We start from the raw sequence: 19045 nt of genomic DNA, 5'->3' as shown, positions 1-19045 counted from the left end.
CCTGCCGGCAGATGCTCACCTGGCACGCACGGCCGAGTCACACGCAGGAGCTGAAGTTTTATGTTTTATTTTATTTCTATTTATTTATTAAATGCTAGGCTATTTTTTTTTACCACATGGGCCTGGCATGCAATAAAATAATAAAATTTATATTACCCCTGGAAGGAGAAGCCAACCATCCTTCCTGCATCATTTTCATGTGCAAAGCTCTTGACATGTAATAGCCGCCCTGCTCAGCTGCCTCTGTAATGCCGTTAGCCTGGCTGGTTGGTGAGCACCAAATGTGCAGGCAGGGTAGACAACGCTCAGTATTTCCACGATGATTTCTAAAAGCAGTGAATCTTTCCGCTTGACTCAGCCTTGGTGAGCCCTGAGCATGCCTAGGTGGGGACGGCTCACACGGCCCCAGTGGGGGCTGCTGGGGGTGTGACTGCCCTCCCCAGCTTCCTGCATTAAAAAAACTAATCTTTTTTCTGCAGTATTTCATCCCCGGGAGCCTTTTCCTGCCTCCCTGGTCCTGCGCTGGTGGAGGCTGCAGCATCTTCCCTCCTGGGCTGGATGGGTTACTCAGCTGTTGCCCTAGCAACGGTGTCTGCACCAAAACTCCCTGCATCCCCCCCAATTCCATGTGGGTTCTGCACTCAGCAGGCAGGTTCCCGCAGTGGAGGAGGTGATGCTGGAGGAGATGTTGCCCAAGAGCAGCTCGGGCTGGAGCTCCATTCCCTGGCCAAGGCAGCGGATGCCCCTTTGGGATGAATTCAGGGGGTTCTGGGCAATGACCCCAGCGATGCAAATGATGCTGGGGGCTGAAAGCAAGTCAGAAGAAAGGGGCTGCCCTTCCTCCCAAACTGAATTGCACACAAAGTTCATGCTGCTGTTTAAATGGGTGGGTAATAACCCACCTCAGCAGTATAATACAGAAGCTGCAACAGCACTTTCACAAAAGCGCTATAATGTAGAGGAGATGCGAGTTATAAATCTGAGCAGCAGTAATATTCATCTGTGACAAAAGAAGCATGTTTATTTATTGGTTTTACTATTTTCTGGAAAATTTACAGTTGACAATCTGCCTGAATGCAGCAGAGATAATTTAAACATGGCTTCAACCCGCCTGGCATTGAGGAAAGGGAAAGGGTAATATGTTTATTCTTTTTTTTTTTTTCTTAATTCCAATTCCAAATAAAGGGAGTGATTTATCGGAGAAGGAAAGCACAGCTTTCTTTCAGGACCGTGACAGCTAATTGAAAAAGAACAGTCATTAGGGACGGTAATGTGTTCCACAGAAATGATTTCAGTATATATTCTGGAGTAATTTCCCAACCGCTCATGTGAAATGAGACCCAGCAGGTGATTATGGGGAGGCAACGGTGGGGCAGGTTTGGCACGCTGGGAGGATGCACCGGGCGAGGGCCGGTCCTGCCATGGGCTGCTGGTGTGCCGCAGCACTGTCACCAGGGGCTGGGGTCTTGAGCCCTGCAGCGCATGGGGCACGAGGGACCCCAATGGGCTCATGGGGTAGGGAGAGGTGGGATGGCTGCGTCTGGGGAATGGGGTCCCGGGGTTGTGAATTGGAGCCCTGAGGGTGGGGGTACTGGGCTGAGGTCAGGGTCTGAGGGCTTGACATGGGGGTCCTGAACTGGGGTTGGGGTTCTAGGGATGGGGGTCAGGGTCCTAGTGATGGGGATGCAGGTCCTGGGCTGGGGATCAGGGTCCCAGGGCTGGGCATGGGGTTCTTGGGCTGGGGGTCAGTGTCCCACCTCCAAAACCTGCTGCTCTTCTCTCCTGGTCAGCCCTGATCTACCCTAAAATCATGATCCCTACAACAGACTTAATTGCAGGTCTCATGGAGATGATGGTGGCTCTGGACCCCGTTCACCCCTTGACTCTTACATGCTAAACCCAGGTGCACCCTGCAGTTACTGGTTTCACTGACTCCTGCCCCAAAAGGGGCTGCAGACCCCAGCTAGGCAGCTGCCACCGCACCGGCACAGCGCAGGGCTGGCTGTGCCACCCAGCCCCAGAGCTGTGGCTCCCACTGAGCCCCTTCCCTGGACTCTAATTACAGTTTTTGCACGTCACCCTCTAGTTGGCCGCAGTGTCATTAGCTTCCTGCCAGCATTAATCAGGAGGACAGCACTAATTCATAGCTAAGGACATCTCCCAGCTGAGAGGCAAGTCTATCAGTCCCTGCAGGAACAGGGTGGATCAGGGTCAGCAGGACGCCTCCAAGGACCCACAATTTAATATATTGAGCCTTCCCATCACTGTAGGGGACTGCAGCCGACACGGCAGGGCGAGCTTCCCTCCTCTGGATGAATAAAATCTCTGGCACTGCAAAAAAAGGGAGAGCTGAAAGGATGCATCTTCACCCGTTCTATGAGATGCTGGGGCATGCCTGTACTATTTAGGTAATAACAGAGGAATTGGGGCAATATTGAGCTGCATTTCTTTGCCATGTTGCCAAAAGAGAAAGAAAAATCTGTATAAGAGGCTTGTGCGTATTGAGCAGTTCTGCTGCTGAAGTTTTATGATGACTATTTCTGCCCTGTTTCTGTTTTGTATATATGCATTTTTAATGCTCTTTGTTTGATCTGTTTACTGCTTGCCTTGATGGGCGACATGGGAACAGAAATCACCGATATTCCCCAGGGAGTCTCGCAGGGTCCAGCAGGCTAAACTCAGGGAATCTTTCCCTTCTCTTCCCTGTCCTCATCCCAAACCCTGGCGGGATGGGGGGAACCAGCAGCGGCAGGGGACAGAGCAGCAATGTGCTTGTCCCAGGGTGTCTGGATGTCAGGGTGGAGGGGGCAGAGCACCAGAAGCCCTCTGGGGTGCAGGAGCTGACCCCGTCCCTGCTGCCCCATTCCCCCAGACAGCCCCAGGGACAGGGTGGGTCTGCAGGGGGCTTGTGGGGTGCAGGAGACGATGGGGGAACCAGACTCTGCCGGGCAAGATGCAGACAGCTCCCAGGCAGAGACCCATCTCAGTGCTGGCATTAATAATTCCTCTTTTAAATCACTATAACAGAGCATTTTCCAGATCTTATCTGACAGAGAACACGCCGGGCTGACATGAACCTGGGGGGAGAGGCTGGTGGTGGCTCAGTGCACAGATTAACAAAGCAGGCGGCAGGCAGTGGACACTGGCCCCTACGGCCGGACTCGGTGCTGCATGCGGGCACAGGGGAAATTGTGCTTTTTCAGCTGCCTTTTTTTACACAGATACTACACCACCCCCCCAAGAGCCATTTGGCCTCTTCAGGGACAAATTAAAGGGGGAAACCCACAGACAACTATGGAAGATCTCCCATATGAGAGGCTCGGAGCACCACGCTCCCATCTCAGGTACTGGCTCCTGGCCATAAAGCCCCAGCCTGGCATCCCCATGCCCCTCTGCTCCTGGCTGCTTTCCTGCAATCCCAAATTCAATGCTGGGGATCAGGAATACACACTAGGAAGGGACAGCTTACTGAAAAGCCCTGGGATTCTTCCCAGTCCACACAACGAGCTTGAGCATGTACCAGGGGTATTTGTATGTAAACCAGCTTTTTTATTAAATAGGCAAACAGCTACAAAGACGACCTCAAATATTAGGTTTCCCAAGATGTCATTATAATGATGATTTAACCCAAGGTTCTGTACCAAGTCATCACTTTTTTTAGGAAAGCTGTTTGCAGTAATAATAGATGGGCTTTCAAAAATCCAGCCACAAAAATTAGTGAGGAGCATCCCCGCTCCAGCACGGCCTGGGAGCATCATGGCACCTCGAGGGACACAGGCTGCCCAGTTCCCCCACCATCCCACGCTGCCCCCAAACCCATCTCATGGCAGGGAAAGGGGCGCCCAGACACACTGGCTGTTCCTGCCCCAGCTCTTCAGCCGCCCCAAGCCCAAAAAGCATCAGTGGCTGCTGGCTCCGGGGGGCATAACATTCCGCCATCCCCTAAACAGGTTGTGGGCTCCTGCTCTGCTTCTACTAGTTCTGCGTGTCCCCCTCGCCTCCCTGAGCAGCTGTCTGTCCATCTGCCCTGTTTGTGTGTCCCATCTGTCCTGTGCAACTGCTAATAGGAGCCCTGTGACCTTTCAGCAGGTAATTAAATACTGTGTAACATAAGTGAGGGGAGCCTCCTCCCACTGCCAAAGCCTTCCTCCCCTGAAGCCTCCTCTGTCACAGCATCTTCCAAGGCGATGGCCCTGTGCACAGGTTCTGGGGAAAAAAACAGTGTGGATGGTCCCCACAGGCAGCTTGGCCAGGGACGGGATGTTGCTCCCCGGGGAAGCACCCGGTGCTGATCAGCCTGCCGGTTCCCAGCCCCCAGGAGATGCGGAGACGCCTGCAGCTGAGTGCTGGGTGCCCTGCAGCCACCCCGTGTTATTGAGAGCAGCACCCAACAGGTGGCAGTCACCAAGCTGCCATTAATTTCCCTTATAATCTCCATCCCCCCACTGCGTTCCCCTTGTGGCCTCAGGCTGGACACCCTTAATTTTCAGGATAAATCCCCCACCTCTCCGCACCCCACTTTTAGCAGGCTGTATCCATAGCATCCCCTGCAACGCTGGGGAGGACGGGCACCTCCCTGCCCCTGTGTGGGGGACAAACAGGCCCCAGCACACACCAGCCAGCAGCACCAAAACTGCAGCCAAACACACCAGATCCGTCAGCATCCCTCTCCCGGGGTGATGCAGGCGGTGCCAGAGGCAGGGGCGCTGGGCAGGGGTGCTGCAGGCACTGCCTCGTACCTCTGCTCCCACGTAATGGGAGAGGCGCGGCCGTGAGCTGCATGGGGTGCAGGCGCTCCCCTCTCTCCCAGTCATGCTGATGCTAACGAGGTTATGCAGATCAGGGTAGATCAGCTAGGCTGTACTGGGGGCGGAGGGGATGCCTGATAATCTGTCTGAAATCCAGCTCCCGCTGCACTGTCTATTATCTGCAGAGTTCCCACAGCTCGGCACGGCAGCTCAATTACTGGGCCCTTGTGATTCGGTTTCTCTCTGTGTCTGGCATGATCTGCTGCTGACAGGAGCCTGTAAATAGCTCTGTGTCTTTTCCTGGGAGCTGCATCTTGATTCTTTTTTCCTTTTCTTGTTTTTTACATAAAAGCTGTAAATAAATATCTTGGCTTTTGTGGGCACCTGTGAGAAGACTCTCAATTGCCAGTGAATTGCCTATGAAAGGCACCAGGGATTTGCATGAAAACTCCCCCAGGCTTTGCAAGGGGTGGGACCCCCCCAAAGTGTCGCTGGTGCCATCAGGGACTGCCTGAACCTAGCTCCAGGGATCGGCTTTGCTCTGGCACATGGTACAGGTGGAAGGCTCAGTCATTCCTTGCTTTCCTGGGAATGAGACGCTGTGGGTGACACAGGGAAACCAACACCTAAACAAGTGTGACACCAGTGTCCGCTCACTTGTCACAGTCAACAAGCCCAAATGGTAAAGGATCTCCCAAATTAACTGTGCATGAAATTGCACAGGGGCTGTGGTTTGGCCCATCCTTCACTGCAGAGATTTGTGTGCGGAGGTAGAGTCTCTCACCAGCAATGGGCAGGTTACTTGCTGCCTGACTGGGAAGAGACAAAATCTTCCCATAGGACTGAACGATCACAGCAGGGAGCTGCTATCAATGGAGCCAGCCCCAAGGCCCATCTGGGTCCCGGAGGGAACAGTAGGTTCTCCCCCTGGACCATGGACCTTCTCCCTGGTGCCACTGGGCACTCTGCAATGAGCTGCTGGGACTCACGGCCCCGAGCATCAAACTGCTCTGCAAAAGGTACCATGTGAAATGTACCCATCAAAGTGGGGCTTGTTCAAAAGGCACTTCAAATTAATCTCTCCCTCTTTTTTCTCCCAGTTCTCCATGTTGGTGACCCTGTGCATGAGCCCAAACCCCCACCCCTGCAGGTGGCCCTGGATCTGGATCTCTTAGAAGACACGTGAGACTTCCTGGTTCATCAAGGTTGGGATACTCAAACCCCTCTTATGAAGACACTTCCCAGGGTCTCACTGGGCACAAAGTTCTCAAAACACAGTGAAAAAAATATTGCACTAATACCAATATTCTTTAGGACTTTAACATGAGTAGCTATATGCATACATAGGACATAGGAAGAGTGTCACCGGTTTTGCCACAGCAGGTAGCATCCACGATGGGTGTCCACCCAGCCACCCTTCTTGAGCATGGTAGCAGAGGTGCCTTCCCAGACACATCCTCCACCCCATCTGACCATGATCATGTCTCTGGAAACCATGGGAATGCCCTTGCCAGGCCAAGAAATGCATAGATTAGACAGGAATGCCCTGAAATATTTTCTTAAATTGTTCGGTGCTATCATCTTTGCGGTTGCAAAGAGAGACTAAGGGCAGTTGTGTCTTCTCCAAGTGCAGAGAGCAGTGGTCTCCAATGCCTGCCAGCCTGCAGGCAGCGAGACCAGTCAAAGAATATGCTATAGCACAGCGCTGGACCGTGCTCATCTCACACCAGGGGCCACTGCAAGGGTGGTCACCATCACAGTTGTAGGCATGGACAACACTGGAGGACTATGGTCCTCTTGCAGACACCCACGTTGAGTTTAGAGAACTGTCGTCTCTTTCTCAGTCATTGAAGACATCTTGGAGAAGCTCCTATGAACAATGCTGGAATGGCCCGTCTCCTCGCTGAGGGCATTGACCAGCCTGGAGAGGATGGTGACCTTAAACTTCTTAAAGTCCTGGCCCATGAAGACGTAGAGGACGGGATTCATGCAGCTGTTGGAGGCAGCGAGTGCCGTGGTTAATGGGATGCTGATCTCAAACACGGAGCGTGGGATCATGTCAGGCTCTGTTTCCAGGAGATTCAGCAGGTGGTACGGACTCCAGCAAAGGAAGAAAGTGACTATAATGGTGATGATGATCTTGAAGGGCTTTTTGGACTTGGCAAGGCGGTTTCGCCGCAGGTTGAAGACGATGGCAATGTAGCAGAAGGTGATGATGGTTATGGGAAGGATGTACCCGGCGAGGAACCTGGTGATGTTCACTGTTCGGTGCCTCATTAGACCTAGGGCTTGGTAAGACTTATTCCTGGAGAGGGAGAAGTTGCTAAAACAAATCACAGAGTTGCGGGCTTGTGCCGTGTCTCGGAAGACAAGTGACGGGCAGCTCATAATGATGCCAATAGTCCAGATAATCAAACAAACTAAATATGCTAGGTTGGTTGATCGATGGTTTTGAGACCAGACGGGAAAAACCACCGACACATAGCGATCAAAGCTGATGGTGGTGAGCAGCAGGACGCTGGTGTACATGTTGAGGATGAGGAGGAAGGAGTTCAACTTGCACATCACAGTCCCAAAGATCCAGTTGTACCGCATGGCCGTGTAAGCAATGTTTATGGGCAAGAAGATGTTGAAGAGAAAGTCAGCGACAGCTAGGTTGAGGAACCAGATGGCATTGACTGACCTCTTCATCTTTAGAGTTATGATTGCGATGACGAGGCCATTCCCCAGGATGCCCAACACACAGGACACACTGTAGATGATGACGGATAGGATCCTCGCAATGTCCTTTGGGTCATGGGATGGGTCTGTCCACACACTGCTTGTCTCCTCGTAGGTGTAATCTGGGTAGTCACTGTAGTTACTGACATCATCCAAGTAATTGGACAAATTGGAAAGTGCCATTATCTGTAAATGAATAATAGTCTGGTCAGTCCCGGGCTCTCCAGCTGGCGATGCTTCTCTGAGTGTTCCTGCTGAGCAAACACGTGGTGTCAGCCACAGCGAGCACAGCCGTGGGAGGGATGCCGGCCCCACAGCATGTGTGGGCACAAGGGGCTGCGGGGAGAGAGGATGGAGCACACAGGTATGGGGGATCCTATGGGGAACCCGCTGCTGGCCCTGGAGGAAGATGCTCCCATGGCTCTTCACCACGTTTCTACCCCCGGCCAAAAGAGACATCAGCTCCCTGAGCCACAGGACATGATTCAGTCTCTTGTCTCCACCAGGATGTGGCTGTAGCCTCATCCTGCAAAAAAAGTCTGTTACCCGCCTACTTCCAGGAGAAAAACTAGGATGATACTTTTTAACAGCTCATAACAGCTTTGAGACATTCCAATCTGCAAAATATGATGGCTTTTCTCTTTTCTTCTCCCAAGCCCCTAGCAAATCAGAGTGAAAATGTGAAAATCCAGCATGCGGTGGGTCACACACCCTGCTGATGCCAGGCCCCCAGCCTGGTGAAGCCAGCATTACACCCTCTCACCTTCTCTCGCCGGTGGGCACGGCTCCACAGCTGGATGCCTGTTGGGTCGTGGGGAGAGGTGGCGGTTCAGTGTCCCGCGGCACAAAGGCAGATCTCTCTGTGCAGGTCTAGGGACGGAGCTGTAATATTAAAGCCAAGATCAAACAAAGGCCATTGGGGTTATGGGAGGAAACAGACTCAGCCACCACTGCAATTATTTAACCCTGTGCAGCCTCCCTGGCAGGCTGGTGCTGTCCCGCACCTCAGGGGGCTGTGCTGGCCTGGAAACACCCCCATCACAGAACTTGTGAAGTTGGGGTCCTGCCACAATCCTAGTACCTTTTGGGACAACCCAGTACAAAAAACCTGTACTGTATGATTGATACAAGCACCCGAAATGAGCCAGCATCAGTAGGTACATGCAAAGAGCTCTACAATCAAGCCCACAGTAATGTTACTATAAATAATTCAAGCTATAAATATGCGTGAGGTGCCTGGACTCTCGTATGGTTATTTCTCTGATTAAATCTGTGCCCTGCGTATTTTAAAATGTTAATTGTGATAACTAACAGCACCGTTTGCCATCATCAGGAGCCAGTCTCCACCAGCCACTTAGAGCCCCACATTAAATAGGTTCAACCACTCCCCTGTGAACAGTCATGGTGGGTTAAAGCCAAGAGCCACCAAAGGCAATTAGCAAAGCCTGAGCGTGCCAGAGCGAGCTGCAGCAAGAGGGCTGAGCTCTGTGCGTTGCACCCTACCTTGTCCTTGCAGGAAGGACACGGGTCTGCCCATCCAGGCTGGACCCTCCTGTTTTCAGGCAGTTTCAGCTCAATGTCCCTCTGATCATCACCCTCCCTGCTAGCCCTGCTCTGAAACCCCCATGGTGTTTGTGTTGTAACCTATTGTTTCTCCCTGGGCTTTTCCTCTTGTTCCTTCCTGCAATTGCTGTTGCTGCTGCTCCCATTGCTGCAAAGTCCCTGGCTGGGGGTTTAAATCACAGCCCCATCGCCTCCCCGCTTGCCATGCTCCAGGAGATGATAAGCAGCCAGAATAAATAAGGTTTTAGCACAGGGCTGGTGAATTAGTTTGAGCTGGAAGGAGGCCTTGCCCGAGCAAAACCTTGATTGTCGAAAGGATGAATTAAAGTTGATGATCCAGTGGAAGTAACAGTATCAGCAGAACTGGCTGTTATAGCACTGAGTATTAATGTTCCTGGGTAATGAGCTGCCCTGACCGCTGCTTTTATGGACCAGTGGTTTTCATTTCATCACCTTTCCAAAGGCAAAGCTGCAGAAAAGTGGGGGAGCCCAGAGCCCCGTGTCCATCTCACCCCATTGCATTTCATATCATCCCACCCCGTCCCACCCTACCCCACCACCCTTGGCTGGAGAGTCCCGATAATCTCAGGACTCGCTCTGCCACCAGGCAGAAACCTCCAAGAAATGCCACCCAGCTGCCATTTCTACCCTGGTGTCACTGTGGGGTGAGCGAGGGACCCCTGGGGACAGACCACTGCCCTTCACCACCACGGGGTCAGCCAGACCCCACCTTCACTGCAGCACCCATCAGTCCCCTGCCAGAGGCAGGTGAGGTGTGGGAGGGGTTCCTGCAGCTTTACAGGCTTCTCTACCAATTGTGCCCACTCATATATTTTTAATGTAAAATATCCTCTTTATTATTATTGTTCAATCGCTGAGCCTAGTGAGCACGATGACATTCAGCTTGACATTTCAAAGCTGTATTTAATGGATTATTTATTTGAATTTTCTGTTTATTTTGCTTTTCCTCTCCCTACCCCACTTCCTTTTTATTGGGCTTTAACATTTGCCCTTCAGCAGATGATGTAAGAGAAACCCACCGCAGACCTCTGCCAGGCTGGGCAGCAGGGTGGCCCCAGTCCCCGCTCAGGACAAGGGGGTGACGATTGCTGGAGAGCGACTGGAGTGGCAGGGCTCTGCTTCCCCATGGGGTCTGGCAGATGATGGTTTGTTTCCAGGGATGACACTGAGCTATCACAAACCCCAAGGCAGTCGACAGGCAGCTGCCGAACCCACCGTGAACTTGCTGGGATGGCTCTGGGCACCGGAGTTGCGATGGGGACTGGGGCTGGAGCCCAGACCCACCAGACAGCAAATTCCCACGTGCATCCCCAAAATCCTCCCAAAAATGGAGAGCCTGAGGGGTGGCCATGTGAAACCTCCCCATTTCTCATTGCAAAGACCCTGAAGTCTGGAAAAAAAGCCATATAACCTTAAGAGTGTTTCAATGCTCCTCTCTGGGTTGAAAATACCCCACTCAAGCCAAAACCACATAACTCCCCATTCAGTCTATTCCTCTTTCTCCTCCTACCTCAATAAAAAAGAACACAGGATCTACCCAAAATAGCTTTTTAGCCCAGCCAGCCACTGACGGCCCCATCATTCCTGCAGCTGTATTTGTCTTGGTACCGGAGGAAGGCTGAGTCCGGCCTGTGGGCGCTGGGGTGGGATTCCCGACGGGCAGCTCACACATCAGCAGCATCCCGGCACACACCGGGGGAGGATGAGGTCAGGGATGTTGTTCTTGGGAAGGCAACAGGAAACAGAGAGAACAGCAGAAAATGTTCAAATCCAGCTTTTCTGGGCGAAAGCTCTTCCGTGGCCAGCCTAGATGGGTGGGGGACAGACGTGACCGTGGCTACAGGGAAATGGGAGCTTGGCTGGATCTGCATGCAGGGGATGTGGCCAGGCCCAAAGAGGGCAGGGGATGCTCAGCCCCCTGGCAGCGGGTACCACCTGGGCATGGCTGCTGCTCAAGCTCTCAGCTGCTTTGACCAGGCATTTATAGAGACAGGCAGGCTGCCAGCACTGCCTTCTGCCTCCCTCAGTGCCTGCGGGCAATGCTTTTACTGGAGGTACTGATACAGGTTGGGGAAAAAAAAAATTAAAAAATCAAATAAAATAAGCAGACCAGCTTTTGAGCACACAAGATCCTGCCTGAGCTGTCAAAGTGCATCACGTTTTTATTTGCATGATGCTAGGAAACTGGGCTGGGACCAGCATGTGCCTATGCAGGGGTCCTCACAAGCACTCCCCCAGCACTGGGGAAACTGGGGGTGCCCTTGGGTTAGTGCTTGTCCTCCCACAGCACCCACAGGGTGCTAAGGGTGCAAAGGACACCCAGGGCAAGAACAGACACTTCCCCTGGGAAGCAGGAGGATGACCAGGGTGGGCTCTGCTTGCCACTGCCAGGCCCTGTGCACTGTGTCCCTGCCTGCACAGCTGCTGCCGCCCCCAAGCAGCTGCTCTGCCTTTTTCTCATTTGAGCATTTCCCCTCCACTCCTTCCCAGCAGCGGTTTCCGAGGTCCCAGCGCACCCCAAACCCGAACCCGCTTCCTCCCGCACACGTGGGAGGAGCGCAGCCAGGCTGCCCACGCAGTGCAGGCAGCCCCGGCACAGCCCTGCTCCGTGAGAGATGGGAATTGCAGGCAGATGTTTGGGGGAAAGACATGGTCACTCATCTGAGGACCTTTGGGAAGGGCATGGGGTGAAGCAGCATCTCCATGTCCCCCTGGACCTGCTGGCAGTGGTCCCCTCTTAGCACTGCCACAGCCCAGCATTCCCCCCATGGCAGACACTGGTCCCAGTCCCATGAGACTCCAGTCAAGCTTAAGTCCTACCCTGTGGGCTGGATCCTGAGCACAGCAAGCTCCCATGACTGTCAGCGGGAGCATGCCTTAGGGGAGATGGATTCATGCCCCCATCCCAGGCTGACACCTGAGACCACTCCATCCATCCCTCTGGCACCCCCATTTTTCCAGCCCCAGGGTTACACAGGAGGGACATCCCCACTGGGATCCAGCATCCAGCCCTGCGGCAGCAGCTCCCAGTCCCGCACAAGGGATTGCCAGCACTTGCGGGGAAGAAGAAAACAAAAGGAATGGAAAAGCAGCTCTGGGTACTGAGCTCCAATTCACCCTTATTTTAGCCAGCAGCTGCCATGGCAACAGCTGCTGCAGGGAGAGATGCTGCACAGCATCCCAGTCCCTACGAGGATGCCCGGGATGAAGACCCAGCGTTGGTGTAAATTGGGCACCAGACATATGCCCATTAAAAGGGAGCCTAGGCCACTCCACTGCAAAACCCGAGCCATGGTCCCAGCCCTGCCACCTGTCACTGAACCCTCTGCCCAGCTCCAGCGGCTGAGAAGGAGACCGGGATGCAGGATGCCACGGGAGAGGCAGCCTGACACAGAGCACTTGGGCTCCTTCCAGCAAGGATTTGGGCTGGCAGCTCCCCCAAGTCACCAGCAGACGGGGAACCCCCAAAGCAGAGGGAGCGGACAAAGCCACTCCCCACAGGGGAAACTGAGGCACCGAGCTCTGATGCAAGGCTGGCTGCAGGACGGCAGAGAAGCCCGAGCCCTACCTGCATCCATGGCACTCAGACGCATCTCCACTTCACTGCCGTGGAACAGCCCTCGCCTCCTTGCTCTGCTGGGACCCCCATGTCTGGCAGCCTTCAGCACCCCTGGCTGCTCCCCACATAACAGCTACAGCTTTGTCCCCCGCCCATGTGAACAGGGGAAAAAAACGGAATAGCTGGAAAAGTCAGCCTTAAAAAAGCCAGCTATGCCCAGGGTGGGACAGAATAACAGCATGAGTCAGTGTTTATCTGGGCAGAGCCAGCCAGGCTGGACAGGTCAGGTCTCCACAAGCTGCCCCAGCCACAGTGTGGGGTCACCCTGAGAGAGAGCGCACCCCAATCCAGCCAGAAACTGGTGTTTATCCTCCAAACACAGGTTGTGTGAGACTCTTCCCAGGAGCGCAGCAAAGGAACTCATCCTGCCCTGGCACAAAGTACCCGGGTTGTTAAGAGCCTCCCTGGTAGTAAGAGCCCAACCCTGGCCCTTTGCTCCCTGTCCTTTTTGTTCTTGTGAATGGTTGGGTGTTAAAGGGGAAAATCTTGGGTGTTTGTACCTACACAGGGAAAGATTTTCTTTAAAAAGGGCAGTTAGTGTTTCTGTGCTGCTTAAAATGACTTGAGCTGCTTCTGAGATAATAAAAGTTCTTTCATCTCCTCTTCTCTCTTTTCTTTTTTTTTTTATCTATAGGCTGCTATTAATTCTAGGCTCTCCTGGCACTTTGCAGGTAATAAAAAGGCAGATAAAACTCCCTTTTTCTGAGCATCCTCCCTGCTGCATCGCACCAGCCCAGGTGGGTGGGATAGGGCATGAAACACTGTGATCTCAGGGGATTTGCATCCCCTTTAGGGCTCCAGGAACTGCCTCAGCCCAGCAAGGATGTTCATAACCATGTTCTGGGCTTTACTGTGGCTGCTCAGGGACAACGCCAGCGCACGCCTTGGGGATGCGGTACAGAGGTGAAGGGCATCAGCTCGTGTGCCACCTGTGGGGCTGCTCCAGCTGTTCTCAACTGCTCAGGATTTCGAGGGTACAAAGAGGAAGGAAACCAAGAAAAGGAAACTGGTCTGTCCCTTCTGCTGCTGGAGGGACGGACGTGACCGTGTCAGGGATGGGGGAAGGTCGGAGCCAGTAGAGCACAGCCCCCCCAAGTGAGAAAGACACCCCGGATCTGTAGAGGCATCCTCCAGCCCCCGTCTCGCAGCTGCGTGCCATGCTCCCAGCTGCATGCTGATCAGCATGGCAAAGAAAAGTCCCCTGTTCTCTCTGTGCCCACCGAGGTGACACTGCCATGCTATAAGGACACCCCCCCCAAAGGCACGCCCAGTTCCTCTCCCCTCTGTGCAGCTTTCCCACTACCGCAGGCTGCAAACCCCATCTCCAAAAAAGCTGGGGATTTTATGGACAAATAGAAAAAATAGGGCTTTTAGGCAGAGGACGGCAGGTGGTGGTGACCTCTGGGGTCCCAATCGGTCTCTCCAGTGACCCCGGAGGTCACTGTCGCCCGCCGTCCTCCACCATGCCAAACCCCAAACCCACTTTATAACAACAGGAGAGCAAAAAACCTCAACTGGTTGCAAATCCCTTGAGCAAAGCAATGATTTCCAGCCAGCTGCAGCAAAACCCTCCCTCCCAAATAGATATTAAAAATATATATATTCATATATATATATAAACCCAGAGGTATTTACCTGAGCTTGATATATCCCCATGGGTTTTGAGCGCATGGAGGCTGGAAGCTAACAGCTTCTTCTATAACCTCATTAGGGCTTGCACACAACTGCCCCTGGGGTTACGTCGCTTCAGCATCCGAGTGGAGGGTGCCATGAATACTGCTGAGCTTTCTCATACCGAGAAGGACACGCACGTATTGCCAATGGGAGGACGAGAAAAAAAAAAAGCAGCCAGTGGCATAAACCAGCTGCTGGGCTCAGCACAGAGATGGGCAGTGCCTGAGAAGGGGGAAGCAATGCTCAGCAGCAGGATGTGGGGACTCAGGACCTTGGGTAGAGGCGCTTTCTTACACAGTTCAGCTGGACATGGAGAGGGGATGGAGCAGCCAGCTGCCCTCAGTGCTGCACCCCATGCACCATGGTCCCTGCACTGCCCGCACCTGGCTCAGGAGTCCCACAGGACCCCTCAGGCAGGGTTTGGGCATCCCTTGCCAGTGCAAAAAAGCATTGGTCTTGTTGATCCCAGCAAGGGGTGAGCGCAGATGAAGTACCCCTGTGATCCAGGATGGAGCACCTCCAGCCCAGGCTCCCCCAAGTCCATCTCCCCAGGGCTCCCCACTTCCCTGCCCTAATGCCTGGGGTGACACTGGCCTCACACACACACGAGAGGAGCATCCCAAACCCATCCCTGGGGTGCATGGAAGAAGTGGAGCACATCCACCCCTTGCCGTGCTGCTCCCTCTGGCAGTCTTGCCAAGTTCTGCCTGTTCCTAGCTATTCATCCAGCTGAACCCCATGCACTGAGGTGGGTCTGGATCCATCAACGGGTTTCCAGTGATGAATCATCCTGTCCTGGTTTGCACCAGGACCCCAGGCGGAGGGGCAGCAGCCGAGCACCAGCCTGGCCTCAGCCCCATGCCTGCAGTTAAGTGGTGACTGCCAGGGCTGCAGTATGAACGGTGCACCTGGTGATCTGGCATGGGCTGGGCCTGGACCATCACGAACCTCCACCCCAAGCCAGGGAAGCCCATCCAGAGGGAGATATACACTAAAAATACATGTACATGAAGTAGCTGGACCAAAATCCTCCACACCTCACACCTGTGCCAAGAGCATCACGTTCAATTGGAGCCAGCAGCAAGCCCGGCGCAGAGTCCCCACCCACTCGCCATCACCAATATCGATGTGTTTTCCAGCTCTTGGTTTTAGCCACGCACAAGGGAGAAATCCCAATTTCCTTGGAGCCAGCGGCACTGCAGCGGGAGGACCGCCATCCAACCATGACCCAGGGGACAGCAGGTGATAGATGCCCAGAGAGAAGTGATGCCTGTGGCCACTGCAATGCCCTGCGCAGCTAGGGACATTAGCCCCCGTCACATGCGGCCAGGCTTCTGCAACCAGGGGCTGAAAAAGAGGAATTGGAGCCTGGGCCAATGCCCCCCTTTACACAATTCTGTGTTGCAACATCCCCATGGCTGAATCAGGAGAAAACTCGCTGATGCACCCAGATCGGCAGCTCCAGCCCAGAGAAAGGAGAAGAGACCCAAAAAACCCAGATGTCCACACCAGGTGGCTCATGGCCGGCACGCTGGTGTCCCACTCCCAGGGGCTTGCCAGGGGCTTGCCTCCAGGGTGGGGCAGCAGCTCCGCAGGGTGCTGGGTGCCAGCGGTGATGCAGAGTATGCCACGCTTGTGGCATCTGTGGTGTGTGGCAGGTCCCCAGCAGGGTGTAAACACTTTGCATCCCAAAGCACCCTGGTGAAGCGGTCCCCCCATGGTGGCGGTAAATCCAGTTCACTCCCAAAAGCAATTAAAAAAAAAAAGAAAAAAAAAAAGAGAAACATGGTCCTGTCTAGGACAGGTTGCACAGGCTGGCTCTGATGGCAGGACCCATCCTGTCCTCTCCCACAGTAACACACCCCAGTCCCCCCAGTATCCCACTCTTGAGCTTTCCAGCAACCTTTCCAAATACCTCGTGCTGTTCCACGCTCTCCTGCTGCTCCGTGACAGAGAGGACCAAGTTGGGGTGCCAGGGCCACCCTGTGCCCAGTGAGGAAAAGGAGCCGCTCAGCCCAGCCCCAGCGCTGAAGGCTCACCGGGAGCAAGCGGGCTCTCATCCCCGTGTGGACCCTGGTGCCGCTCCTCGCCGGTTTTAAGGGCGAGGGGAGGGGGAAGGAGTCGCGGCAGCATCCATCGCCGGGGTTTTCTTGGCAGCACGATGCTCCGCAAGCAACAGCTGGGAGAGGGTGTGACGCCGGGAGCTGGGAACGCTGGCCCAGATCCTGCCGCGACCTAGCACGAGGAAGCAACGAGCTGCTTCCCAAGGGGCCTCCTTTCCTGTCCCGTCCCCCCTGCCGGGAGCACACCGCCCTAACGAGGGCTAATGAAGCACCGAGGGCTCCGGAGCAAGGCTGGCCCCGGCTGGGGAGCCCAAGGGAAGACAGGTGGCTGCCAGCCATCCCGCCGCGCTGTCCCCACCCCGGGTCACCCACTGTCCTCCACCCCCATGCCCCCCCCCCCCCAACTCCTTCCAAGACGTTGAAGTCACTTCCCTTCGTCAAATCTGGCTCCCAAACGCCGCCGCTGCTGCTCGGGGCTGGTTTGCCCGATGGCTTTCATTACCACCAGGATGCAGCAGCTGCTTCCAGGCAGCACCCCCAGCCCCAGCTCACCAGCCCACAGAGCAGCTCTGCAGTAGAGGCTCCATCACCCCCCCAGCCCCATTAACAGATGCAAAAAAAGTCTTCTGGGGGACATCCAGAAGTCTGTGACAGGCACAAGACTCCCCTAGCCAGGAGGGACCTGCAGTGCTGGATGCAGGGATGGGGCTCAGGGGGACCCTGGACCCTAGACCCAAATGGGGAGGAGACTGGAGGTTTTCCACAGCTGCCCCCAGTTTGGGAGCACTGAGCAGCACAGCCCCCACCCACACAGAGCAGAAGGTTCAGATAACCCCGCGCTTGATGTGGCACCAAGAAAATCCCTTCCCTCCCCACGCAGCCCCCACACCCCCCAGCCGCAGCCACCCCAGACCCAGCGTTTAACTCAGCCGGGAAAAGAGCCAGCGCAAGGTTTGGGTGCGAAGGCCTCAGAAGCATGAGGAGGTTTGGGGTTGATGCCCCCATTTTACCCTCCTCCTGCCAGCAGGGCACAGCCTGGGGAAGGAGCAGGATTTGCCCCATCAGGACACACCAGAGCTGGCTCAAGCGGCACCAGCACTGCCCTGGGTTTGCCACCAGCTAGTTCACCCATCTCCCTAGCAGAAAAGAAGTTCATACATTAAGGGTAATTAATGAAGGTTAATTAATTATCCTTGTCTGTAAAGATGGCCCACAAAACATCCTGCACACCAAGCCAGCAAGGGGGGAAAAATAACTGCAAACTAATGTTATCTCCTCCAGTGTAATTGGAGTCAAAAGATGCACGGCCCAGGCAGTGCCGGGCGATGTGCAGCCCATGCATGAGACAGGCAGCGTGGTGGGAGCTGGGGGCTCCCAAAAACCACCGCAGGGCATGGTGGGGCTGGGGATCCTCAGCCACAGATGCTCCTGCACGGGGCCTTGCCAAGGGCTGACCTCGGGGCACAGCACCTCACCGACAGCATGCTGCGATGACAGACAGCCTGGCAGCACCGAGGGGTCCTGAGCCAAGACGCAGCACAGCCTCAGTTTCCCCAGCAAGACTGACCTTTGCAGACCCCACAGCACATGGACAGAAGCTGAGCAATGTGCCTGGGCAGGATCAGTCCATCCCCTTGCTATTGAGTCCTTTCCCAGGCACCTGCCACTTCCACTGGGCAAGGCAGGATGCAGGATCCTGCTCACAGGCACTTATTCCTGTGCTTAGCAAGACAGTGAAGTTAAAAACATGCTGACTTGGGATAAAACGTCATATTCCAAGTGTTTGTCCTGTGCTGTGGTTTGGGGTTTTCCTCTGAGGCTCTCAGCATTGCCTGCTCAGCAAACCACTGCAAAAAGCAGTGGGCTACAGAAGAACACTCCCTTCCCAGGGACAGTGACCGTGCAGAAATGCCACGGCATTGCAGGGGCAGCCGTGGGGAACAGCTCGGTGCACGGGCATGGGGCTGACAGCTCCTGTGGCGATGCTGGGCACCAAAGTCATGTTCCTGGCAGGCACACCAAGTGCCACCCACACCGAGCAAGGCAATTTTAGCTCTAAATTCAGCAGTATTGGGAACTGGTTGATTTAGGCTTATTATAACGCCCCCAAACACCTCCCTGCTGAGCCAGGGTGAAAGGATTGAGCCCAGCAGGTCCGACCCAGCCGGTACGGGTGCTCACCCTCCTCTCCTCTCCTGTGCGGGTGGTGGGAACCCGCCTGAGTCATCCTGAAGCAGATGTCACACTTAATGTGGAAGAAATTGCATGAAGCTTTTCCCTCTCTGGGGGAGATTTCTCCGTCATTCAGCAGCACTTTCCCTCACCCTGGGCAGAGCCACAGGGAAAAACTACACAAAAAGGCTGGAAAGGGAGCTGGGTTCATCTGCAGGGAGACAACACAAGGCTCCCATTGCCTTTCCTGGCCCCAAACCCTGCCCCATTTCAGGGCTGGGTTTATCCCCATGGATAACCATTGCCCTGCCTTTCCCACGGGCGGGTTGTGAGGAGCTCATCCCTCCTGCTCTTGGCTTCACGACCTACTGCGGTAACGAGCTACATATCCCGTTACTGCCTCACGATCCAAGTGGAAATGAAAACTCATTGCACAAATAAAAAGCCCACATACAGGATGTCAA

At 54.4% G+C, this 19045-nt stretch overlaps 1 protein-coding gene across 2 annotated transcripts; it reads right to left on the bottom strand.

Annotated features, from left to right (window-relative positions):
• Positions 1–1086: 1086 nt before the first annotated feature.
• On the bottom strand, positions 1087–16711 carry CMKLR1 (chemerin chemokine-like receptor 1). 2 transcript variants are annotated; one of them, XM_064465996.1, is made up of 3 exons: positions 16262–16711; positions 8233–8351; positions 1087–7655 (listed from the first exon to the last, which is right to left on the bottom strand). In XM_064465996.1, the coding sequence occupies exon 3, from the start codon at positions 7650–7652 to the stop codon at positions 6567–6569; it is 1086 nt and encodes a 361-aa protein (XP_064322066.1). In that variant the 5' UTR covers positions 7653–7655; positions 8233–8351; positions 16262–16711; the 3' UTR covers positions 1087–6566. The 2 variants fall into 2 exon arrangements, with proteins under 2 accessions (XP_064322066.1, XP_064322064.1); XM_064465994.1 differs by lacking the exon at positions 16262–16711 and adding an exon at positions 14308–14527.
• Between the last annotated feature and the right edge of the window lie 2334 nt (positions 16712–19045).

The sequence above is a fragment of the Phalacrocorax carbo genome, chromosome 15 (genome assembly GCF_963921805.1).
Source record: "Phalacrocorax carbo chromosome 15, bPhaCar2.1, whole genome shotgun sequence".
Lineage (NCBI taxonomy): Eukaryota > Metazoa > Chordata > Aves > Suliformes > Phalacrocoracidae > Phalacrocorax > Phalacrocorax carbo.
The sequence above is the reverse complement of the archived record's forward strand: the minus strand, read 5'-3'. Positions and strand labels throughout refer to the sequence as shown.